The 26,584-nt window shown below is 37.2% G+C and overlaps 1 protein-coding gene across 1 annotated transcript in view; it reads left to right on the top strand.

Moving 5' to 3' along the window:
• Nucleotides 1–26,281, top strand: part of LOC117172119 (titin) — a 46,707-nt gene extending 20,426 nt beyond the window's left edge. The window contains exons 2-7 of the mRNA XM_033360258.1: nucleotides 8,936–9,030; nucleotides 13,902–13,949; nucleotides 14,062–14,535; nucleotides 14,613–14,894; nucleotides 15,014–23,291; nucleotides 23,413–26,281. Of these exons, the coding sequence (XP_033216149.1) occupies nucleotides 8,952–9,030; nucleotides 13,902–13,949; nucleotides 14,062–14,535; nucleotides 14,613–14,894; nucleotides 15,014–23,291; nucleotides 23,413–23,515 (9,264 nt within the window). The 5' untranslated portion in view covers nucleotides 8,936–8,951 and the 3' untranslated portion in view covers nucleotides 23,516–26,281. The remainder of the gene's footprint in view (nucleotides 1–8,935; nucleotides 9,031–13,901; nucleotides 13,950–14,061; nucleotides 14,536–14,612; nucleotides 14,895–15,013; nucleotides 23,292–23,412) is intronic.
• The last annotated feature ends 303 nt before the right edge of the window (nucleotides 26,282–26,584 follow it).

The following is a 26,584-nucleotide window of genomic DNA, read 5'->3' as shown; positions in this document are numbered from 1 at the left end:
CTTAGGCTCTTTCTCAATGTTATTTTTTTTCAATTTGACCCTCTTTTTCTCAATCTTACCCTCTCTCAATCTTACCCTCTCTCAACCTTACAGTCTCTCTCAACCTTACAGTCTCTCTCAACCTTACAGTCTCTCTCAATCTCTCGTAATCTTACTCTTTCTTTCAATCTTATCCCCTCTCTCTCTCCCTCTCTTTTTCTCTCTCTCCCCTCCCCCTCCCCCCTCTCTCTTAATCACGAATTTTTTTATTAAACTTTCTAATATCTGCATTCAATTTTTAAGAAACTGAAGAAAGCCGATTTTTTAAGTTAGTTCTGGGTTCAAAAATATATTTTTTAAAAACCCAGAGGGAAAATTAAACGTTTGAAATATACAATTTTTTGTGTATGGATGAATTACGTCTAGTAAAATTCATTGCAAACAAAAAATCAAATTTTTAAATTTAATAACAATGATTTATTTCGCCGAATTCCACAGTGCAGCAGTTTCTTGGAGAAACGATTGTTTCTGATTAATATTTTTCTAATTTATTACTAGAATGGTATTTAGTAACATTAACTTTCATTTAGTATTATCACTAATATTGTTATAAACAATTATTCAATAATTGCAAACAAATTTTTGCCATTAATAAAAAATATCTATTTATTTCGACAAATTATCCAGTGCATCAGTTTCTGAGATGAAAAGTTATTTAATAATTTTTTTTTTATTTCACTAAACTTTGTGGTCATCTTTCTAAAATTGATTATATAGCGAAAATTAGTGCAAATAACAAAGCATTTTTAAAATTATTTACAAATATGGATTTATTTAACAAAAATCGGCAGTGCATAATTTTCTTGAGGAAAAATAGTTCTTTTCTTATAATTTCAATATAATTTAGTAATATATGGGTATTAATTAAAGAAAAATTACTCTACCTTAAAAATTATAGTTTTAAAAATAGTTAAAAACAATTCTTAAGCTAATAGTCACTTTAGATTATTCTTGATCAGATATTTCTTTTTTTTTTAACTGAAAATTGTTGTCATTATTCTCAATTTTATTATCTAGTGAAAGTCGCCGCTGACACTAAGCAATCTGTGTCTGCAATAACAAATTTTATAAACAAATACTCATCTTGAACACTTTCTCAAATAAAACAAATTTTGATTACGAAAAATTGTTTTACTCAGGTCAACAGTGATACAAAGTATATTAATAGAAGTATATTAATAAGTAATTAAAAATTATTATAATAACAAATTTGATAAATAAATACTCATATGGGACATTTCTCTTAGATAAAATAATGTTTTATTACTATTGTTGTTCTTATATCATCCATACCGAATAATCTAAATTAATTATTAATTAAAATTGTGATTATTGTAAACAAATTAATAAAAAATTATTCAACTTTGGAATTTTCAAGTGGCATTTAAGTAGATTGATTTCAAATCGTAGATTTCAAATTATTTATGTCTTACGGTCCAATCGTAAATGGAAAAAAATAAATATGAGTCAAAAAAACATGTTCTTCGAAACTCAAATATTTATTTAATAGAAAAACTCCTTTTGAAACTTCCTGATGTTTCGGTACACATGCGTACCTTTTTCAAATTTACTTTTTTTGACTGAAAATTGATCTGTTTGACTATTTTAAACTATCATCAACTCAGGTTAAGAACCTTTGAAAAAGGTGCGCATGTGTACCGAAACGTCAGGTAGTTTCAAAAGGAGTTTTTCTATTAAATAAATATCTGAGTTTCGAAGAACATGTTTTTTTGACTCATATTTATTTTTTCGATTTACGATTAGACCGTAAGACATAAATAATTTTAAATCTACTATTTGAAATCAATAAATATCAACGGTCGAAGAAAGGATTGATTTGTTTCATCAAATCATTTTACAATTTAAGTAGATTTACAAAATTTACAAAATTTACAAAATTATTCTCTCTAAGCTGAAAGCTATCTGTGTCTGAAAAAAATTTTGTCGAAAAATGAAGAAATACGTTTTAGTTTACGAAATTTGTTGAGGGTAAATGACTGTGATAAAATTGATAGAAAATTTGTTTATGAAAATATTAATTTTTAACCATTTTTCGATTTTAAATACCATTCTAAAATAAATTGTTTATGTCAATTAAATAAAATGTTAAGTCAAATTTGTGTGTTCTTAAAAGCTGTTTTTATTAAATTTGATTTACATTAATTTATTTATGTAATTTTTTGAGAGACAGAAACTAATATTGTTGAAATTGTTTATTTTTCGGCTGTATTTGTTTATATATTTGTTATAGTTTTCATTGCAATCGTATTGCAAAAAATGTTCAAAATTTGTCTAAAATTACAGTCTCTAGAGGAGAGTTCAGAGTCAAGTGATATTTATTTTAAAAAAAAAACAATTTTTTCTTAGTTGAACAATACCATCATTCATAAAACTATGATAATTAAATATTATTTTCCGAGCATGTTAACCAATTTCTTTTGAAAGACTTTTTTTAACATTGGCTTTTGATTTTTTCCCCAAATATAAATAAGGAGGACCCTAATATTGACTCGTAAAACCTGCCAGTAGTTTTTCTTTACAGAGGCTTTTTGAACGGTGGCCCTTAGCCCTTGGGAGTAAACAGATGTTTCCGGAACGAAATAATCATTCCGAGATAGAGAGCTCAATGAGCTCCTTATACTATTTATCACAGGTTTTTAAAAAGACTTCTATTTTTCAAAATCTGCCATTTCCTCGCAGGTGTTTTGCATTTTTGATAAAAAAGTTTAAATATAAAAAATGAAAATAATATTCTAAGTAGATATGAGCATTTTTGGTAGTTTCTTTTAAGTTAATTTTTGTAATTAAGAATATAACTATCGCATTTTTGGATAAGGATTCAATTCTTTGGTTTAAAATTTAACTATTTAATTACAAATTTATATTGTTTTTGTTAAAAAATATTTGTTTTAAAATAATAAAATTGTACCTATTTCATTTACACTCAGAAATAATATTTTTAGTTCAAAATACAACAATTTTTATTTAAAATTTAAAAATATTTTGATTGGAATATCAACTGCTTGAGTAAAAGTTTAACTATTTCGTTTTAAACTTGGCTTTTATTTATAATTAACTTTTTTAATTATAAATTTAACTACTGCATTGAATGTTATTAAAATTTTAATAATCACATTTTTGCCTAAAAATTCAACGCTTTGGTTATTAATTTAACTTTTTAAATAAAAATATGTTTTGTTGTTGTTAAACAATAACGTTTTTTAACTAAAAATGCAACTATTGCATTTCTATTGCATTTCCTTTTTATTTAAAAACTGATCGTTTTAAGTTAAAAATTCAACTGTATAAAACGCCTCTGTGTTGAGAATTAACTCTTAGTCATACTGATTTTTTGAAAATTAATTCTGTTGTTTCATAATTAACATTTTTAATTCAAAATTTATCTCTTCAGCTGAAGCTTTGTTTTTTACTGAAAAAATTTTTTTTAACTCAAAATTTCAATTTTCCTTTTTTAACCGTAGTATGGAAAAGTGATATTTATAGGTTGATAATTCAACTGGTTGTTTAAAAATTAAAGTATTTTGTAAAAAATTGAATAATTTTGTTAAAATAATTGTATTTTCGGACACTCATCTTTTTTTCCGAAAATTAAAAATCTTTATTGAAAATACAGTCTTTTTAATAAAAATTCATCTTTTATGGTAGAAAAGTAATCTTTTTTAGTTAAAAATTAACTTTTTTGCTGAAAATTTGATTTTTTCAAAATTGATCGATTTGCCTCAAAAAGTGAACTATTACTTTGAAAATTCAACAACGTGCAATGTTTTATTTAATAATAATTCATTTTTAATTTAACTCTTTTTGTTGAAATGCAACCGTTTCAGGTTGAATTTTAAGTTTTTTTAATCCAACTATTTGGTCAAAAATTCGTCGTTTTGAGTTTAAAAGTAACCGTTGTTGGAAAAAATTCGAATTTTCAGCTTGAAAACTTAAAAGAGTGGAGTACCTTTTTTCCCGCCCTTGGTGATTCTGAAGATATTTCATGCGTTAATTTAGAGGCGGTAATAGAAACGAGTATCTCATGGCAATTAAAACTCGGTGCATCATAATCTTAAGACTATTAAAAGCCATCAATTACTGACCCCGTACTCTTTACCATACCCTGTCCCCTTTTAAATGAATCCCAGCCTCGAGTTCCGCCTGAGGCTGAGGAAATAATTTAGCGCAAGGCTCGCGATAACAGGTTTTACCTCGTTATGGTTCATCGAACACTTTAGGGTAATTCTAATTAGAATCGAAGGTGTATCGCGAAACGAAGCTTGATCAACGATCAACGTGTATTTTGCAAAATTGCAATCAAGACATTTACATCCGCGTCACCAGGATCGTTTTAATAGAGAAATTATATTCGATACTAAGCTTGTAATTCATAACAATGAAACCGCGAAAATAAGACCAGTGCGACATTACAAAATATAATTATTGGAAGATGTACAGCTTGGAGTGCGTCCATAAATTATTTTATCAACTTCTGGAGTGGAAGTAACGTCACGAGCCAATCGCGATGCAATCCCCTTTAAAGGACTCCTTCTTATGAAGCAACGACCTCGTGTTTGTGCATTTTCTGGCGTTTTATCAGAAATTGTTGAATGAGCTGCGACTGATGTAAAGACCTAGTAGATAACGTTTACTATGTTTCTGATAATAAATTTAAAAAACAATTTATGAATTTTGCAAAAGATAGTTCTGAAATAGTACGGTTCAATAATAAATTATTAAGTATCAACAAATTTGGTTTGTCAATTATCCTACAAATTAAATCCTCTTTACTTTGAAATGTCTGGTTCTTTTTTAGGAAGTGAGCAAGTTTACTTCTTTAATCACAGAACTTTTTTCCGCGCAAAAGGCGTTATAATTATCTCTTCCACTTGACACCTGAATGAAAAAGATTTGGTGATGCGGTCCTAATGAGCCTGAAGCTGAAAATTCAGGTAGAGAGCTCTCCTCGACCTCGCTTGAGTCATTTTAGCACAGGTAGATCTATAAATAGTAAGCACGTTTGTGTGCGCTGCCGACCTGTTGCTCGAGAGCACCCTCGTGTGAACAAAGCCCGAAGTAATCGGATCTCGTTCCTTTGCTTGCAATACTTTCGTGTTATTCGCTCGACTTAATTTTTAACCTTCGTCATTTGCTTCCTGCTGCGAGCACAATTACTCCCTTGCTAATAAATTAGTGTACTAATATTGCTCATTAGTGCACAGCCTATGGAGCCACAGATCGTTAAGAACAAATATTGAACCAAAATTTGGACACTAATAATTATCAAAAGTTTTTACCGACCAGGCAAAAGTTTAATCTTTGGATCACCTAACGATCCTATTCCTTCAGCCTCTCCCGAGGCTTCGAGCATGCATTCACAACAGGCACGCGGAAGTTGGCTCCTGGCAGGATGAGGGTCCTCCGGGCCAACTCTGATGCTCACGCTAATTGTCATAATTGGAAAGAGTTCCCAAGCTCGAGAGCAAATTAATAGCGCAAGGGTCTAATCTATTCTTCACTGGCACGCAACATTTTTCCTTTCTTCAACATTATTCATGTTTGAAATAAGAATTTCGCGCCAAGAGTTATTTAGTTCAGGACGCCCCCACGGCACTGCTGCCGACACTGCATTCTACATCTACTTAATTTTGTTACTATCTGCAATTTTATCTCAACAATTGCTTCCCTGTTGACTCCTTTGGACGTTTTTATGAAGCGAAGTGATTCTGGAAACCGAAAAGAGTTAAGATTGTTCTTCCTTCTGAATTTCTGTTGTGAATTGTTGCCCAAAGTAACTCAGTACCGTTGCTTCTTGCAATAAGTAATATACAAATTGCGTACGTGCTTCGCAGCACACATTATCAGATACGCTGAAACAGGAAGGATGGGATAAGGTTATGAATCTTTCGGCCTGGCAATCCATTATTCTGTTTATTTTGCAAGGCACAACGACGTGGAGCTAATGCACTGGAAAGATATGCGATTATCCTTGAGTGGGAGGGTTGTGAAGTCTGAGAAAAAGAGAGATAGAAGAGAAGAGATGTTGGAGCAGAACACGCGTTGTCAATTACATGAGTTTTTGCCTGGAATCGGTCGTTCCTCCCGAAGAAGATGAAACGGTACGTCAACACCAACCGTTGATTTCCTCTTACGCAATGACGACTCCCGGAAAGGGACGATTGTACCCGTTACAACATTGAGCGAAACGATCCCTTTCTATGGATAGCAATCGATTTTGTCACCATTGTCGATAAGAGCATTGTGGTTGCGTCTCTAAATAAAAAACTTTTGGCGTAACATCTATAGATCTTCAAGCACTTAGGTAAATAATCTTAGGAGCTTGAGAGACACGTTTTGAACCACCTTATGTATGGAAATTCAAACAGCTGACCTAATCCTCTTGGGCCTATCGGATCAGTTGGAGAGTTTTGATGAAATCGGATATCTGTGTAGCCTGGGTAGGCTGGGTAAGGGATCAAATAGCGTGGATTCGCAAACCTGTAACATGCACCACGTACTAAATGAACATAGATGAAGATGAGCGAATCCGGGCCAGGGCGTGATCCCGACGTAAACTCTTCGCCCACGGTCTCTTGTCGGTTCCCAGGTGAAGGTAATCACATTCCGCGTTCCACGGTAATGGTGAACGAATACAGCCTCCGGGCTGTAACGGCACCATCTGCACCAGCACCCTATTCCCTCCAACTATGACTTCGAGTCCAGAGTGTACCTACTTGCCTGCCACGGTCAAATTGCCTTTCTCTCTAATTATTATTCTTCAATGAGACGAATGACAGGAACCACCTCCCGGAAAGACTTCCCTTGAAGATTCTAATGACTCTTAAGTCTCTTAAGTCTCTTAAGTCTCTAAGGCAAATTGATCAAAATCTAGTCATGAGCATCGATGCGCCTTTAACCTACTTTAAACCGTAGCCTATCGGGAATGCTTCGTCACTTCTTATTCAAGATTCGAGGAAAATGTTATTTGCATAGTGTTATTAAGTAAATTTAAGCTTGTTAAACAAAATTTGTATGCACATATGTTAATTTTATGCGCATTTTAATTTAATTAATAAAGAGTTAATTTGACGATTAAAATACTGATATTAGAAGCATGAAATCCAGTATACAATTACTTACTCGCCTTATCTGTCATCTTTTATAATAATAAGAATTTCTTTTTTTTTAATTTATAATAAGATAGTAGCATTAGATGTTGCTTCAACTATTATTTAATTTAGATTTAGATGAGAGGAACTTCAGAGTGAACTATATTCGAAATCAATGAGTTAATAATAATCATTCCATCATATTAGTCAACCTATCTTATTTTTTTTTCATTACTAATGAACATCTACATACAAAGAGCTTCAATTTTACTGAACCTAGCAGAAAATGGATACATGTTCAAATTATAGTGCTCTTTATACTTTGCGGTAAAATGATAATACCTTTTTTTGTTATATTGACAATTAAAATGTAGCGTTATAATATGTTTGATCAACTATTACTGTAAATAATTTTAAATTGAGACGTATTCTAATTCATTCCATCAATAATAAAAACTCCCATCATATTAGTCTGAAAACAGAATCGTACTCACTTTTTCATCACTGATTAATAAAAATAGCACAAAAATGAATCACCTTGCAATCTTAATTAAGGTTCCTTATACAAAAAAAATTAATTTGACCCACCCTAGAAGAAAATCCGAACAATCTGAAGCTATAATTAGCCTCTCATGAAGTTTGATCCGAAAATAATGATTTCCTTGTTGCCAATTATTGAAATTTAATACTCTTAATCATTTACCAAATTTGTGACATAATCTCAATAATTATGAACCGTGTAACGTTAATTCAAACACTTATTAGCCCGAGTACCCATCCACCGAACCAAATCAAAGCTCGAGAGTACAAGTGGCATTATTAGTCGCGGTTCGATGGGTTTGAAGTGATTCAGCGAGGCCGGTCCTAAAACAAGATAGAAACTAAAGAGAGATAAACATGCATTTGCAGAGCAAATGGAAAAAGGATGAAGAGGTGTCGAGGGAGTGTGCGTGACTTTTCATTCAGAGTGCGTAGCGAGTGTGTCGCTTGTCGCTACTGGTCGTGTTTGTGTTTGTGTTTGCGTGGACCGTTTGTAGTTGTAAGGGGCTAAGGTGGGTACTCATTCCCACTGCATCCATTCACCGAATTCCCTGTTCAATGAGTTGCAAAGTGAATACACAATGACGTAAGGTCCACAGCGCCGTAATCAGCGAGCTGCTACATTCGACAATGCGTGTGATGCGAGCCTGGCTTCAGGTCCCTAATGCGACTCCACGTCGCGGGGGACTCATTATGATCGGTTCCGATGTAATTTACGACCTGTCACATAAAAGGATCACCGATGTTCACAAGCCTGACTAGGTGTCGCGTGTCTTCTCAGTGCTATAAATTCACTTGCCGTAAAAGCAGCGGCTCAAGGAGATAAACTCCTATAAAGTACAATGTAGGTTTTAGAATTTGACTCCATATGCGTACGAAAAAAAGACAATACATTGAGAGTTCATCATTGTAAAATGTTTCAAGGTGCAGTTAGCCTCAGTTTCACCTTAGCTGTCTAGTGTGTTGCGAACGCAAAGTTACTGCTTGGCAATATGCGGGTTACTAATCGCTGGCGGCGTGAAGACTCAAAAGTGTTACGGGACACTTGACCTTTGAATTATAGTAAAACGTCCAGGATGATTACTGCCTGTGATTCCTTTGCAAAAAGTGTATCTTGATCAAGACCGCCCTCGCGTCACGAATCAGAAAAAAAGCTTTAGATCCCACGTCCTGATTTTAGAAGATGCTTCCTACTTTAATTTTTCCATTTTATTGACACTCATTAATCATTTTTTTGTTTGTTTCAGATTTAACGCTGCCGACATGTCGGCCTTGAGGGCCGGGCTCTGCCGACGCAGCATCTACCTGGTCATTTTGCTCGCAGTGCGATCCTCGCATTCTGGTCAGTTCTTGCACGAAATTCCTTCTTTACAATGATCTTTTTTCCTGCAGCGAGAAGCCGTCACGCTCAAGTCTCCGGCACGCTGCGGCAGGCAGAATGAGAAAAACTTCATTCTAAAAAATTACTGTTCTTGAAATTGGAAATTATTTAATTTTGTCGATAAATTTTGTACTTTGATGTTGGAGTTTCCCATGAAACCTTTAATCTTCAAGAATCTTGATCTGGTTCTTTAGATTATCATTATCTGCACATCTTGATCGACTTCCGTCTATGAAAAGCCGGTTTTCTCGAGAGGTTAAAAACCACCTTACTAGTTTGGAATAAGTTTATTGTAGCATTAGTCGCTCCACAAGTTGAATAAAGTTACGACTTCCTAGCAGGTTCCCTAGAACTGAGAGATTTCATCTTCGTAGAAGAGAGAATGACTTGCCTCTAAAAGAAAGTAAAAAATTGATATACATTCTTTATCGCTATAAGAAATGTGATAATGGCTAATCTAGAAGAATTTTTTTTGCCATTATTCTTAATTTTTATGAAGTTGATTCCGCGTCGCAGATTTCTCGAGTAAGAGGATGTTGACTGATCAGTAAAAACAACAATCAGCAAATCTTATTTAATTTTTCACTGAATCCTTGCTTTTTACATACAACTAAAGAGAACAGTAGCATTAGATATTGCTGTATCTACTGTATAGCTTAAAATTGAACATACACAATCTTTATTGTTTTAAAAAATGGCGCTAATGACTAATATGAGAGGGAATTTCCCGTTAGGAATGATTCTTAATCTTCTGATATTGATTCCGGGTCAGAGATTCGCAAGTAAGAGGATGCCAACCATCCTCCTTTTCCACATCTTTTGCTTATTTGTCCTACTTTAGTTCTTCCTCTCTCCCATGCTCGACCCTAACTCAGCCTAGGTGGAAAGGTCAGCAGCGGTCATCCAACGAAAGGCATAACGGAACGCGTGGGTGCAGCGTCAGCGTGACACGTATTAAGTAATCGTATTAGTCTAGCTTGGAATAACCTGTTTTCTGGTTTCACGCTCATCGATAATAATTTTTCCAAAAATAAAGCTTTTCCACATCTCTAGCATTGTTCCCTTCAGAAAATGCTAAAATCAAGCTAGAAATGTAATAATACGCTAGAGTCTAGACTATTTCGGGTAACTCACTACTGGGACATTTCTAATAATAATGCTTCTATTCGTACCAACAGATAGTATTCCTTGTTAATTTTAATTTAATTTTGAGATAAAATTGTTCTTGATCTTTGTACCACATCCGTGTGACCCTGAAAAGGAGAAGAATTTACATGCGGGGTGTGTAACGATAGCGAGCAGACTATGCGGTTAATGGTAATGAACTTTCGTAAGGCAAGGTCGAGAGCGATGATTTCATAACATGAAACAACTCTGCTCTCGACTCTCGTAATATAAAAGCACCTGGTGGACTCTCTTTCTCTTTACGCGCACTAACGTCTCTCTTTATCCAAGAGCCTTTAAAAAGAGAGTGTGAAAATGAAACAAAAGGTAGTCAGAGAATACATTGACTTTCACAGTATTCCTAAATGAGACTAAAGTCGATTATAAAGATATTTGCAACATTGCGAATGTGTTTTTGGACAATAGCTTTTTGAAAGAAGCAACTTGTGAAAAAGTTAATCTCAAAATTCCTGATGGTATCTTCATTCACAGCCTAATCTTGAGACCATGTTGCGAATGTCAAAACACTGACCTTTTTGCTGATTTTGTATACTAATCAGTAGTTATTCCGTTAGCTATTGTCGATTACACATTGATCTGGAAGCAAAACAAGCTAGAGGTAAAAAAGAGTATTTCATCAAGGAGAAGAATATTGGATCCTCGTGATAGATTTAGATAACTGTAACTCAGTCCGTTTTTGGCGAGTCAGTGTTTATTGATTTAGACTTCACCCTAAGGGTGACGGTCAACATACAAAAGTAGTACTCAGGCCTCGAAGTAAAAAGTCTTTTAAAAATTGTATTAATCGTATCAATTTTCTTCTTGTTACAATTTTTATCCATGAAAGGATATTGATAATTTTTTTATGTATGGAGAAATTTTAATTCAAGTGTAAAATAATAAACGTTTTACTTTAATGTGTAAGAAGATGAAGTTGGAACAAAAAAGTTGGAAAAATAGAAATAATTTTTCCTGCTGAGAGACGTGTTCTTTTAAACATATATAAAATGAGTGTCCATAGCACAAACACTTTATGAATTAAAACATTATTATCTCTATCCTTGATTTTAAAATATTTATTATTTGAGGCCTTAATTAAAAAGTAAGAAAACATCTTAATTTATACTAATTTTGGAATTGCTTCATAAAGAAGTGACAAAATAGCTTCAGACATTGTAATTTGATTGCTTTGCACGGAAAATTCGAAACATAAAAAATTGTTTATGTAAAAAATTTTGTTTCAGATAAAACTTCTGTTTTTATTACCAAATACCAAATTTAAAAAATCAGATTTTATTGAGTAGCGTATTTCCTAATAAGAATGATTCTCGACAATTTTACTTAATACATTATCATCATTCATGATTGAGAAAGTATTAGAATTTTCGGAAATTTGACATCACACTTTTTCAACGGATCTCCACGTTTCGACACCCCCTGAATCCGAAAATCAGGTTTTCACAATGGTGTCTGTCTGTCTGTCTGTCCATCCAGCCGTCCGTCCGTAAACACGATAACTCTCGAAAAAATGAACGAATCAAATTCATCTTTGGCACACTTTTTTTAGGTCCTAAAAAAAAGGACGAATTCGTGAACCAGCAATTTTGATAAAAATTCAAAAAGTGAGCGCATTTTGAAAATTTTTGAGTCAACTTTTTTCTGAATTTGTAAATTCTATGTACAATTATTCATAGTATTAAAAAGAAAAAACAATTTATCCTTATGACTTTTTTCGATAAAAAGAAAAGTCTCAGAGTTATAGCCTTTTCAAAATTTTTGCAATCAACCGAAAATCAAAATTTGAAGCCGAAAAACGCACGATATGAAAAAAAGTCAAAAAAGAAAAACAATTCTTTTCGAAAGCCTTACAAGATTATCATAACTAATTTTTGTATTTTCTTTAAAAATCGAAAATTCAAATTTTGATTGCACAAAAAATAATGGAAAATAAAAAATTCCATTTTGTGGACAAACTATGTAGGATACGAAAAAAGATGAATTAACAAAAATGGTCGCGCAACGCGAGTGTCACTATGAGAATGTGTACCTCAAAGCCTACAGAGCTTTGAGAAACTTAATCTTTGACTATACTTAATTAAGTAGATAATTCAGAATATGAACATGCATATAAATACTGCCATCTAAAAGAGATCTTTTTGATAAAGTTTTTTTCAAGCATTCCAAATGCAAAGAATAAATATCCGAGCGCGAAGCGCGAGGTGTAATTACGTTCGAGAGCGAAGCGCGAGATTCAACCGTCGCGCGCCCTAGGCGCGCTTAAACTTGCGAGCCGCACGCGCAGCGCGCTATGAGAATGTGCCCGCGAATTGGGCAGATTTTTTAATTTTGAATAGTGAGAGGTTTATTATCAATTACAGTTATTTGTTCAGAAAATCTTTCATTTGAAATTTTTTCATTTTTACACAAAAAATAATATTTCCTCTTTGAAATAAAAAACTAAAAAATGGGTTCCATCATACAGACTGGTGGTGCTGTAAATATTTAAAAAATTAGAATTATAAGCACCACAATTATAAATTTTACATTTTATTTAAATCAAAACTAATGAACGATTTTGGAAAACCGAATAGATTTTTTTCAAACGAAAAGAAGGATAATCCGAGGCCTGTATGGAAATCGTAAATCAATGAAAAGGATGAATGGACTTCTTAAGGTGAAGAACGATTGTGGCCATTAATAGTCTCTATCGGCGACCTCTATAAGAACACAATGATAATCAACGTGTTGCGAAGCGCTTTGTACGATTACGTGCAGAACTGCGTAACGTGGAGGCATGCAAGCCAAGTCCGTCATGGGACACGAGTCACGATGGTCCCCATTCACGGAGCTTGCTGTTCTCCGTACAATTCGATTCGCTGTAAACTGTCTGCACCTCCCACGGAATGCTGATTCTTGACATAAGCATCCTTTCTTGAAAAGTCAATATAATTTGTATTACTACAGAGCAATCTATTAGAAATCAGAACCTCGAACGTTAGATTCCTGAGTATCGAAGTTTGAGCCTGGAATATTTAGATTCTAAAGCATCCGTCTCCGGAATAGGAGAAATAGACACTACTAAGATACCAGAAAGCGGGACCTCAAGGATCAGCAATCCTCTCTCTGATGGGAGTTAGTTTATTTTGGGAACAATTGAAACCAACTTCTGTCCACGACATTTCAATCCCGGAGAAATTGCGAAACCGGTGAATGCTAGAGAGATAGAGAGTCGAGGGATTCTCTATTATATGTTCTCTCCATACAATTCGTTCGACTAGGGTGAGGGTGTTAATGAGAATTCGCCTATGTACATGTTCATACCATATGACGCTTTGACTCATTCCGTTGTTAAGCCAGGAGCAGATCCACCCTCTAGACAAACATATCCCTGCAGTAATTACTATGATAAACGTCGCGCTCTGAGTGTATATTCACGAAGCTTCTTTTGCACTCCTCAATTTATCTTCAATGCACTCTAAAATGAATGAGTGAATAAACAGTCCATTAAAAGAGTTAATACAGATCTGTAGAAATTAAAAGATTTTTGTAATTTGTTAATTCAATCTTAATACTCGCTTTGGCTAGCGAAAATCAATTCTAAAAGGTTGCTTCTTATCGACTAGCTGCCGTTACCATGACAATAACCTGATTCTCCCTTTTTGTTATAGCTCCAGTATACGATCAAGATACCACACAAGTAGCAGAGTACGATGGAGGTATGTACGAGTTTTTCTTACTGGAAAAACCGTTATCTACTTCAAGCTTGCTAAAAGATCTTTGAGAGCAATATTCATTTCATTCGTTTCTAATCAAATTTTCCTTAAACAGGAGCAACAGGTTGTTATTATAATTTCCAACACTACCAAGAGGGTGACCGTATCGTGACGAACGAACCATGTCTAAACTGCACGTGCCATAATCGGATGTTGATGTGTTATCTTAGGGTATGTCCATTCACAAAGGCAATCGGTCAGGATTGTATGGTCGAAAAAAGACCCGATCAATGTTGTCCTGTAATAACATGTCCCGAAGTACCCGTGCAGCTTCTAACATCCACGACAAACACTCCCGCAAGTTCTGGGTCAACCGAACTCGGATTCCGAGACAATTATGGATGCAATGTCAACGATCGATTCTATGCTGATGGGGCTCAACTTCCAATTGAATTCCATAATCCATGTGAACTTTGCTATTGTATCAGGAATCGAACGACTTGTGTCATGCAAGAATGCACACTGAGAGTGGCTGGATGTAGGCCAGTTTATCAACCGGGAATATGTTGTCCAGTCAAGTATAGCTGTGGTATGTTTGTTTTTGTTAGATTCAAATTTAACCTCGAGGAAAATATATTAAAATTTTAAAAAAACTTGAATTGATAGATTATGACGAAATAACGGACGAGACAACACCTGCACCTCACCTCATCATGACCACGACTATGGCACCTGGCATTAGTGGACCGCAATGCTCCCACGAAGGAAAATTATACGAAGACGGAGATCTTATTTATTCGACGCAGCCCTGTGAACATTGCTACTGCTTCCGTGGGGATATAGCATGTGCCGTTCAAGACTGCGGTACACCAATGAAGACTCATGGAAAGAATTGTACGGCTCTTCCCCCTCCCGAAGGAGAGTGCTGCCCAACCACGTATCAATGCGGTAAGAACTCAATTTGAGTCGAATCAATTTAAAAAATCCTATTTTCAAAGATTGGATTCAGTATCTTCCAAGTCTCTCAACAAAGCCTAATGTTAATATTATTGTATGTTTTGTTTCAGAAAATGACTTCGAAACTGCGACATCCCGCATTCCAGAAGATGATGACCGAAAGACTGAATCTGGAGGTATTGAAACAACTCCCGTAAGTGATGTACATGTGACTCAAGGAACCTTATCTCCAGATGATACAGAAGGAGAAAAAATTAATGAATTTGGCGATAAGACTACGGAAGTTGCACTGGAACAGGCTACGCAAACAGAAAAGATTGACGAGACTGAACCTAAGACTGTTTCACCTATAAAAGAAGGTGGCCAACCGAAATTCGAAGAAACGACACCTGGTGGTGTTTCTGATGTATCGAAAGAAACATCTGAACCTGCTGAAAAACCTGAGGTAGAAAGAAAGGATGATGAAATTCCAGCTACTGTAACTGCAGTTACAGAAGAGAGTTCAACTGAAGGTGCTGCATCTGAAACATCTAGTTCAGCTGCTCCTGAACTTTTACCGAAAGCAGATATCGATAGTACTGAAAAAACTGCTACAGAAAATACACTTGCAACTTCAACAGAGGAAGAGAAATTACCAGCCGAAATGGAAGATAAACCAGCAGAAATTCCAAAAACTGATTTTGAGAAATCTACTGCCGAACCTAGCACTCCCGAAGAAGTTACTGAAAGAACTATAGATGTAACTACTGGTATTGATTCTTTCTCCGATCAGACCGAAAGGACTATTTCTCAAACGACTCCTAAGGAAACTGAAATATCAGAGCCTATCGAAAAATCAACTACTCCAGCAACAGAAGAAGGATCTACTTCGTCTACTGAAGGTAAGGGAAGTGCTGAAGCTGAAGAAGTAAACAAGGTTACATCAACTGAATCATCTCTTAAAGAAACGGTAACACCATCTAATGCTTTATCTACTGAAGGTGTTGAAGGAGAGAAAGTTACTGTAATTGAGGAAGAAGTCCCAAAACCTACAACGATAGGAGCTGAATCAGCTACTGAAGCTGATTTAATGTCATCCGAACAACCAGATATTCCTACGGAAGGTCCATCAGGCATTCCGGTTCTAGACAAAAAGCCAGAACACAAAGCAGAAGATAAAGATGCAGTAAACGAAATTGGAGTCAGTGATGAATACGGACCTACTGGACGTCCAGACATCGCCCCTAGTTATATGACTGAACTTAACGAATTTGGCCCAACAACTTTTGTTCCCACAACTTATCTACCTCCATTCCCATCGAGTACAGATTCAACAACTGTCGCGGAAGAAGAGTCTTTTGGAAAAACTACGGAAGAACCTCTGACTGAAGTTGGAAAAACAGTCGAGCCTGAGATATCGGTAACTGAGAGTGAAGCAACAGTAGCACCTGAGACTGAAGTAAAATTGACGACTGTCCCACAGGAAGAAGGTACTAAGGAATCTACTGAAGGCCCAAATAAATCTAGTGAAGGTCCTATAGAATCTACTGAAGGTCCCAAGAAATCCACTGAAGGTCCGATAGAATCTACGGAAAGTCCCATGGAATCTACGGATGTTCCTAAAGAGTCAACTGAAGGTCCCCCGGAATCTAATGAAGTTCCAATAGAACCTACTGAAGCTCCCAAGGAATCCACGGAAGGTCCCAAGGAATCTACTGAAGTTCCTAAAGAATCCACTGAAGTTCCCAAGGAATCTACTGAAGGTCCGATAGAGTCTTCTGAAGGTCCCAAGGAATCTACTGATGATGCTAAAGAGTCTACTGAAGGTCCCAAGGAATCTACCGATGACGGTAAAGAGTCTACTGAAGGTCCCAAGGAATCTACAGAAGGTCCGATAGAATCAACGGAAGGCCCTAAAGAATCTACTGAAGGTCCCATGGAATCTACTAAGGGTCCGATAGAATCTACAGAAGGTCCTAAAGAGTCTACTGAAGGTCCCAAGGAATCTAATGAAATTCCCACAGTGGAAGTGGAAGGTACTAAGGAAATTACTAAAGGTCCTGATGAAGTCACTGATATTTCTGAAGAATCTACTGAAGCTTCTAGTTCTAAAGAGAAATCAACTGAAATAAACGATTCTGGTGAAGAGCTTCCAACCAATAAACCTGTAGTAGAAGCCGAAAGTTCATCTGAGGAAATCAGTGATGAAGTCACAACACCGACATTGTCTTCAGGAGGCAAACAATCGACTGAAGTCCAACCAACCGAAAGCAGTTCTACTGAGAAAGAACCAGGTACTGAAGAAAAGGTTACTGAATCTGTTGTTGCTGAAGAACCAACGACTTTCTCAACTGACGTGGAAAAGGAATCTGAACCAAGCGTATCGGAAAGAACTGAAGAGAGCATCACACCAGCTATAGAAATTGAAAAGGAACCTACAGAAGCAGGAATAAAGTCAACAGAAGAAGTTCCTCCAGAATCTGCAACACAACCAGAGAAAATAGATGTCACCGAGACTTCAGTTTCAGAATCTGAAGTGACAACTGTCGGTGCAGAAGAACCAACTAAGACTGAAGAGAATACTTCTGTAAAAATAGAACCGATTGAGGAATCCGTTACGCAAGAATCTGTAACGACCAAGAAAGAGAGCACTTCAGAAAGTAGTGAACCAGAACTAACAGAGAAATCTGACACTCCTTCAGAATCAACTGAAAAAGAAATTGAAACTACAAGCGATGATACACTCGTTACAAAAGAAGAGGCTACTACTGCTAATGTTGTCGTTATTGAGGATCGAATAACTGAAAGCCCTGTTGTTGAAGAAAAACCAACAGAGTTAATTCCTGAAGATAATGAGACGACTGAAAGTAGTAGCAGCCAAGAGGAACCCACTAAATCTACACCTAAGGAAGAATCAAGTGAATCTCCTGTTGTTACAGAAGTGTCTTCTACTGAACCTGCTGAAGAAAAGACGGAATCATCTATGAAGGAAGAACCAACAGAATCATCTGTGGAACAAGATAAAACACCAGAAGTTTCCAAGGAACCCGAAGAAGTGCCACCTCCAGTAGAGGGCGAAAAGGGAGTAACAGAGGTAGAACAAGTAACAAAGATAAGCATACCTACTGAGATGAAACCCCAAGATCAAGAGGTAGAGATGTCTTCACCATCACCTCAGGAACCAAGTGAAGAATCGACCTCTCCAGCCTCAGTGAATCAAACTAGTCAGGTGACTGAGTCCGAATCTCCTGCAGAACTAGAGCCTCTAGCAGGTATTCCAGGAGAAGGTAATTGTCTCGTAGATGGCCAGTCTTATAACAACAATTCAATTATTCCTCCAGCAAATGCTTGTCAAGTCAGTTGCCGGTGTATAAGTAGCATTGTTCAGTGTGATCTAGTCCAATGTTTACCACCTCCAGTTCATTTAGCAAATTGTACTCCACTTCATACTGGCTCTAACTCCTGCTGCCCAATGTACGCCTGCGATTCCGACAAATCCGTAACATTACAATCGGATAATCAAATGGGTGGAAAAACACCATCTTACGATGAACAAACAACTGCAGAGCCTATCAACAAAACGTCTATTCCCGTAGAAGAAACTACAATCGCAGTTGAATCAACATCGTCAACAGAGAAAGAAGGAACTTCAGCGAGTGTAGAGCCTGAAGGAGAAATAACAACTTCTGGAGCATCTGCCTCATCTTCGGAAGTAACTGAGGAACCTACAGTAACAAAAGAGACTGGTGAGGAAGAACCAATTACGGAAGAAGAAACTACGAAATCGAATGTTAGTGAAATGTCTGAAGGAGCTACTTCTAGCGTAACTGAAGAACCAAGCACTGTTAATGAGCAAAGTTCTTCCGAGATTCCAGAATCTACAGAGAAAACAGCAACTAAATTAGAAGGTGAGACAACTGTTTCTGGTGAAGAATTACCGAGCTCACCTGGTTCTAGTGTTCGTCCGAAAATTGACGAACAAGGAACAGAAGCATCAGTTACAACAGAGACAACGCCAAATTCTACAGCTTCTGATGAAGATTCGGTAACCCCAATTACGAAGGAAGAGTCTACCGAGAAAACTCAACCAGAGGACGAAAAGGAAGCTGTTATGACAAACGAGCCAGGTTTAGAAGTTACAGAAGCTCAGCCTTCATCGAGTGAAGCCACATCTAAGGGTGAGATTCCTGTTGAGGTCACTACATTAAAATCAGATCAAGAAGCAATAGAAGAAGAGAAAGTAACGGAAACTGTTGCACCAGAAGTACCTTTTAAACCAGAAGAGGGATCTACTACATCTGTACCATCTGACGAAATGACAGCTACTAGTGAAGAATCACCTAAACCAACAGAATCGTCACCTTCCATCGAAGAGGGCACCACTACATCCGTAGAAAAAGAAACAGCTAAACCTGAATCTCAGGAACCTACTGAATCACCTTCAGTTCCAGAAGGTACGAGTTTATTCCCAGAAAAGACTGCAACCGAAAAAGAAGAGACACCTACTGGGCGACCGGAAAGTACAATTGAAACGTCGAGCGTATCTTTTGAGAACGAATCTACAGAAGAAATTATAAATGGCAGCAGTACTGAAGCTATTACAACCGAAGCTGATGAATCTTCGCAACCAACTAAAGATGTCGAGACACCAGCTTCAGGGGACCAAACTAGTGTTGTTATTCCAACCAAAGAAGAATCTAGTACTCCTGAGTCGACTGCAACTGAAAAATCAACAGAGCCAAATGTGTCTTCTGAACCAGAATCTACCCAGGTAGCTGGAGAAAGTACGAAAGAACCTGCCGTTGATGGGGTCGAATCCATGATGTCGACCGCATCTACGGTATCTGATAGTCAAGTATCAACAAGTGACGATAAATTGACTAATACACCAACGACTGAAGCTGTAGAGGCAGAAGAGGGATCGGCTGTAACTCCAGAAGAACAAAGTACAGCAAATGTTTCAGACGTAGCAGAAACTGTACAACCACCAGTTACAGAAGCAACTGAAGAAGGAGAGAGTGAGAAGCCAACTGAAGAAGCTGAAAAGGGACCTTCAACTGAAGAAGTTACTGAAATCAGCATTGGGGAAAAGGTGAGTGAGGATGTTACTACCGAATCTGGATCTAAAGCTGGAGCAGAAACTGAAGCACCAGAAAAAGAATTATCGGAAGGAACTGAAACACCTGAAAAGGAAACTCCTGTAGGCACTGGCGCATCAGAAAACGAGTTTCCGGCAGAAACTGAAGAACCAAAAGAGAAATTGCCAGCAGAAACTGAAACTCCTGAAAAAGAAGGTCCAGTAGCAACTGAAACACCCGAAAAAGCTTTACCAGGAGCGACAGAAACACCTGAAAAGGAAACACCACTAGGAACTGAGGAACCTGAAAAAGAATTGCCAGAAGGAACTGTAATTCCAGGAAAGGAATTACCAGAAGTAACTGAAATACCTGAGAAAGAAATTCCAGCCGAAACTGAAGCACCTAAAAATGAGTTAACTGAAGTTCCAGAAACGGAAGCTCCTGTAGGTACTGAAGCATCAGAAAAGAAAGTTCCAGAAGGAACTGAAACACCTAAAGAGGAAACGCCTGTCGGAAATGAAGGCCCTGAAGAGGAAACTCCTGTCGGAACTGAAGAACCTGAAAAGATATTACCAACAGAAACTCAAGCTCCTGAAACAGAAGTTCCAACCGGAACTAGAACACCAGAAAACGAATTGGCAGAAGGAACCGAAGAACCTGAAAAGGAATTGCCGAAAGCAACTGAAATTCCATTAAAGGGATTGCCAGAAGGAACCGAAGCACCCGAAAAAGAAATTCCAGCCGAAACTGAAGCACCCGAAAAGGAAACTCCAGTGGCGACTGACGCACCTGAAAAGGAATTGTCAGCGGAAACTGAAACGACTGAAAAGGTATTGCCAAAAGGAACCGAAGCACCTGAAAAGGCAACTCCAGCGGAAACTGAAGCACCAGAACATGAATTGCCAGAAATAACTGAAACGCCTGAAAAGAAATCGCCTGAAGGAACTGAAGATCTCGAAAAGGATATACCAGAAGAAACTGAAGAACCTGAAAAGAATTTGCCAGAAGAAACTGAGTTGCCAGAAGAAACTGAATTGCCAGTTACGATATTACCAGAAGGAACTGAGTCACCTAAAAAGCAATTGCCTGAAGAAACTGAAGCACCCGAAGAGGCAACTCCAGTGGAAACTGCAGCACCAGAAAAGATATTGCCCGAAGTAACAGCAACACCTGAGGAGAAATTGCCGGAAGGAACTGAAACACCTGAAAATGAATTGCCTAAAGGAACTGAAGAACCTGAAAAAGCATTGCCAGAAGAAACTGAAATGCCAGTAAAGATATTACCAGAAGGAACTGAGGCACCTGAAAATCAATTCTCAGAAGGAACTGAGGCACCTAAACAGAAATTGCCAGAAGGAACTGAGACGCCTGAAAAGCAATTGCCAGAAGGAACTGAAGCATCCGAAAAGAACGCCACAGCGGAAACTGAAGTACCAGAAGAGAATTTGCCAGAAGTAACTGAAACACCTGAAAAGGAAACTCCTGTAGGCACTGAAATACCAGAAAAAGAATTGCCAGAAGGAATTGAAACACCTGAAAAGGAAACTTCTGTTGTAACGGAAGGACCTGTAAAGGCATCATCAGCAGGAACTGAAGCGCCTGAAACGGAAGTTCCAATCGGAACTGAAACACCAGAAAAAGAATTACCAGAAGGACCTGAAGCACCAGAAACGGAAATTCCTGTAGGAGCTGATGCAACTGAAAAGCAAATTCCTGTTGGAACTGAAGAGCCAGAACAGAAATTGCCAGAGGAAACGGAAGCGCCTGAAAAAGAAATTGCTGTAGAAACTGATGCAACTCAAAAGGAAATTACTGCTAGTACTGACCAACCAGAAAAGGAACTTCCTGAAGAAACTGAAACGCCTGAAAAAGAAATTCCGGTAGGAACTGAAGAACCTGAAAAGGAAATTTCCGTAAGAACTGAAAACCCTGAAAAGGGATCTCCTGAAGTAACAGAAATACCCACTTCCCCGAAACCTTCAACCGCATCAATTGAAGAAGAAACATCTGAAGGTGTTACTTCAGTAGCTGGAGGAACACCCAAAGAGCCAAGTGAAGGAACGACACCACAAGCAGCGCAACAACCAACAGAAACCAGTACCTCAAAAGTAGAGATTGCCAAACCTTCAACTGAAGAATCTGCTACTGAAGTTTCACTTGATTCAAAAATTTCTGCCGAAGAACCTACGACAGAAAAACTTTCAGAAGAAGCAACCCCAACTGAAGTTTCCCCTTCAAGTGAAGTTCCTGCAACTATCTCTAATATTCCAGAGGCATCAGTTTCCACAGATGCACCATCGATATCTGTTGACAGTGGAAAGACGACAGCTAGTTCTGTAGAAGTACAAACAACAGCTCAGTCAGAATCTACAAGCGCTGAGGAGGTGGAAATTCAGCCAAGCACAGAGGAATCCCAGCACACTGAAGCAGTGTCAACTGAAGAAGTTTCGACTGCAGGATCTTCGACTGTAGGATCTTCGACTGTAGGATCTTCGACTGAAGGATCTTTCGAGGAAGGATCTTTCGAGGAAGGATCTTCGACTAAAGGATCTTCAGTTGCAATGCCAGAGGAAGAACCCCATGGCGAGGCGCAAACAGAAAGTAGTGTTCCAACAGAAGTTAAGGAAACTGAACCAGAGATTCAGCAGACAACTACAACACCACATGAACTATCATCCACAGAAGCGATAGAAGAAGGTGGGCACGAAATTCCAGAAGCCTCAGGAAAACCTACCCATCACAAAGAGGGTGAAAGCCAGTTTACTATCGGACCAGATCAGGAAACAGTAGGTCCTGGATACTTCGACCAATCCAGCACGGTAGCTACCTCTGAAGTTTCGCATTATCCTGATCAGACTATGACAGATGAGATGAGTCCCAACTTCCCCATTGACGGTGGCACCATCCTTAATCCTGAAGATGATTACGACATGGAAGATGATAAGGAAATTTACGGACCTGGTACTTGCCGCTACGGAGGCAAGGTTTACATGTCTGCTCAGCAGATACCTAGAGATGATCCTTGCGATTTCTGCTTCTGCTTTAGAAGCGATATCATCTGCTTACAACAGAGTTGTCCGCCACCCATTCCTGGTTGTCACGAGGAGCCAATCTCTGGCTTCTGCTGTCCTAGGTACGAGTGTCATGTCTCGATGGCGACGTCTCTTAATATAACGACGACAACCACCACCACCACAACAACTCTTCCACCGCATTTTCTCTCCCACGCATATAAGGGAGCAACAAGAAGAAGCGGTTGCCAAATAGGTGGCAAAGCCTACGGCGTCGGAGAGATCATCAGATCAGCCTCTGGACCGTGCCTTCAATGCACGTGAGTATTTCAAATCTTTTATCTCCATACCTCTGTTTGAGGTTTAGGCATTTTTTGATGTGGAAACATCTTTTACTACAAGTTGAAAAATCATTAACCGAAATTTTATATTATTTTTCAGTTGCGGTGGGGATGGCAACATGAAGTGCGATCCCAAAATTTGTTCTCCCGAGCCGATGCTGCGGCAGATGATCGCGGCTGCGACAGCACGAAGACGGAGATGAGCCATCCGTGATGACTAAGTGAATTCGAGAATTTAACCAAGCTGAAAGTGAAGAAACAGTGTTGTATAAAAGTGAAAAAAACGTTATTATAGACTACCTTATTTCGTGGAACACAGACAATGGTGTGCTTAGCGAAAATGAACTGAGTGGCCAAAACGTAAACGTTTATATATTATATTATGTTAAATATATATATATATATACAAACATATATATAAAAAGGAATGAGAGTAAGGCGCGTTCCAAGTGCCAAATGGAAGAATACGACGAGGAAACACAATTTATGGACAGTATAACGTCATTTTTAAGCTGTAAGCAATCGATCTCTACGAAAATGAAAAATTAGCGAGGATGAGTGAGTAACAACGTAATACACGAGACTTCTGACTGTGCCTTTGTTGTTGCCAATGTGACACTTTCGTGACAGCAGCAACCTAGCCATATCACTGTCAAAAAAAATAAACGTCCTCGGCAGAATCTGATCGAAATTTTTGACGAAACGGTTCGAAAATTTGGAGAGTAGTTAGGTAAAATGAAAACGAAATATCGAAATGAAATACACTGCACAACGTCTCGTAATATTCGTTGCTTTTCAAACTATTATTACAAGTCGTTGTTTAGTAAATCGCTCTTATTTAGTCTATTGAATGACACCAGAGGGCACAATTCTCGCTCAACAAATCGACACGTCCAAATGACAAATTTCTATCTCCTCTCTATTTGCACCCTTCGAGATAAAACCTTGTCGTTTGGAAACATTGAACTAATCACTAAATAAAAACTGAACCCTCTTCTTGATTGGCCTTCTTGACTTCATTTCCTTTCAATATCTCCTCGACAATGAATCGATTTATAGCTGCTTTTTACATTAACTTTTTAAGACGATTCTTCCTCGAGAAAATACTGATCGTTTCTCAAAAGGTGTCAATCAGCAGAGTTGCAATATTAGCTTCAGAGCTGGGCACTGAATTCAGGTTAGAAATGACTCCTAAGCTCTGCAGTATAACAGTCTTCTAAAACTACCCAACTTTTGTAAGTTTTTACTATCTTACTCCGTATTTATAAGGATAGAATAAAACTATTTACGCGCAATTAGAATTTTCTTGTGGAAAATGATTCTAGATATTTGACCACACGTGCCACCTATAGATCCAGACTCCGGTGTATTTATATATATTTATGTATCGATCGGTGTTGAATTCAGTAAGACAAAAATGCGAGGAAAAAGCCCCTCAGAACGTATGCGCAACTCGAAGCTCAAATAGCGGCTCGCGAGGAGGACCGGAAATGAATTCGCTTCTCCGGCGAGCCGGCATCATTATATATAAATATATAGATTTATAAATATATGTATACATTTATACACTTCTTTTTACATGGTACTCCCTTAACGATACTTAAGCGATGACAATTCCCATGCCTTTGTACGAAGACAGTAGAAAAATCCAAGTAAAAACATCTGCTGGAATTAAAATAAAACCCCTCTTCCTCAGCCTCGGAGCGTCATAAATTACTTGATAAAATTAGGAAGAAATTTTTTTAAAAAGGGGTGAAAAATTATAAATTTTTCAGAGGCGCTTGGAGACTTCGGGACATGGGACGCGACAATGAGATTTGAAAAATCAATTTACACGATACTGCGCATACTGTCTGCACTATATTTATAATTAGACTAGAGACGAAGACAAGGTATTCATGTCTTCCTGACACTTCTTTTTTTATAAGAAAAGAAGACAGAAGCCTGTACTAACTCGAAGACGAGAAATATGTCTCGGAGGTGATTGAGCAGCTTTTTCGATAAACAAAATGAAAAATTTGCATAACCACCTCGCTGGACAATTTGGCTGATAATGAGGAAAATTTAAGAGGCAGAGAAAAACAAACTCGTGTATACGTTTCTCGCTAGAGATTATTTTAGTACTTTTAGATTCGTCTTATTTAAATTGTTATCTCTGCCTCTCGAAAAAGTACGAACCAGCCTCTGTGTATACAAATTTCGTCCAATTGACGATAGCTAAACTTTGGGAGATAATTAAAATAATTTATGAAAGGCTGAAGATTATAAAATTTTTTTATTAAAATGATTAATTGAATAAAGTATTGGATTGATGGATTTGATGGCTCCTAAAGTTAGTCTATCCTCACTAGCCCTTTAGCAATTAGTCAAATATAGTATTTATATCTTCATAAACCCACGTATAGAATTTTCTAAAATTTGTATCAAACGTAGTGATTTGCATATACAAATGTAGAAATATGCTTAAAAAATTGCACGCTGAAGAATGAAATGTGAAAAAACCTGAGTGTCAAATATTCACTGAATGACTGAGAAACAGTGGAAGTTCGAGACATGAAAATTTATAATAAATATTTCGAAGTCTTCGACCCCAGTCTTCCGCCACGTCTCTTCCAGTACAGTAGATTTTAAACATTTGAGTGACAATTGGGATTTTAGACCATTTGAAATATTACAAAGACTGTTGTATTCTGCTGGTAAAACTTCGCGTGATTTGTAATTAAAATTTTGTTTTTTAATGAAAAGTCTACTGCCTGATGCTCATGTGCGATGATTGCGGTTTTAATCTCTACGTTTCGAGTGTAATCCATCGTCGTTTACCGCGTATTACAATATGTGATAATCGAAGAAACAAGCGAATAGTCGACTATATCCTAACGGTATAATCCTGACGACTATGTCTAAGACAGTACGTGCTAGTATAAAGTGTCCTTTTATATGAATAAATGATTTTGTATGTCAACTGTCTATTTGTGTGTCTTTCATTATTTCCCCCTCTCAGCTTTATTATTAAATTATTCTCTTTGGAAGTCTCTACTGTATATCTCTATTAGATGACTCCTAGTTTGGCTCTAGAAAGCCCTATAAATACACTCAACTCCCGATACAGGACCTGTTTCGGACATGGCTTGTATTGGCCTTGATCCTAAATCGGGATAATTCAAAAGTAAACACAGGGCTGCATAAACCATTTCTGTTGGATTTAGATGCATAACGCAACCTACTGCATCCAATGCGCTGAGAGTGCGACCTTCGAGCTATTTGTTAAGCTT

This window comes from Belonocnema kinseyi, chromosome 1, assembly GCF_010883055.1.
Source record: "Belonocnema kinseyi isolate 2016_QV_RU_SX_M_011 chromosome 1, B_treatae_v1, whole genome shotgun sequence".
Taxonomy (NCBI): domain Eukaryota; kingdom Metazoa; phylum Arthropoda; class Insecta; order Hymenoptera; family Cynipidae; genus Belonocnema; species Belonocnema kinseyi.
This window is presented reverse-complemented; position numbering and strand designations above follow the sequence as displayed.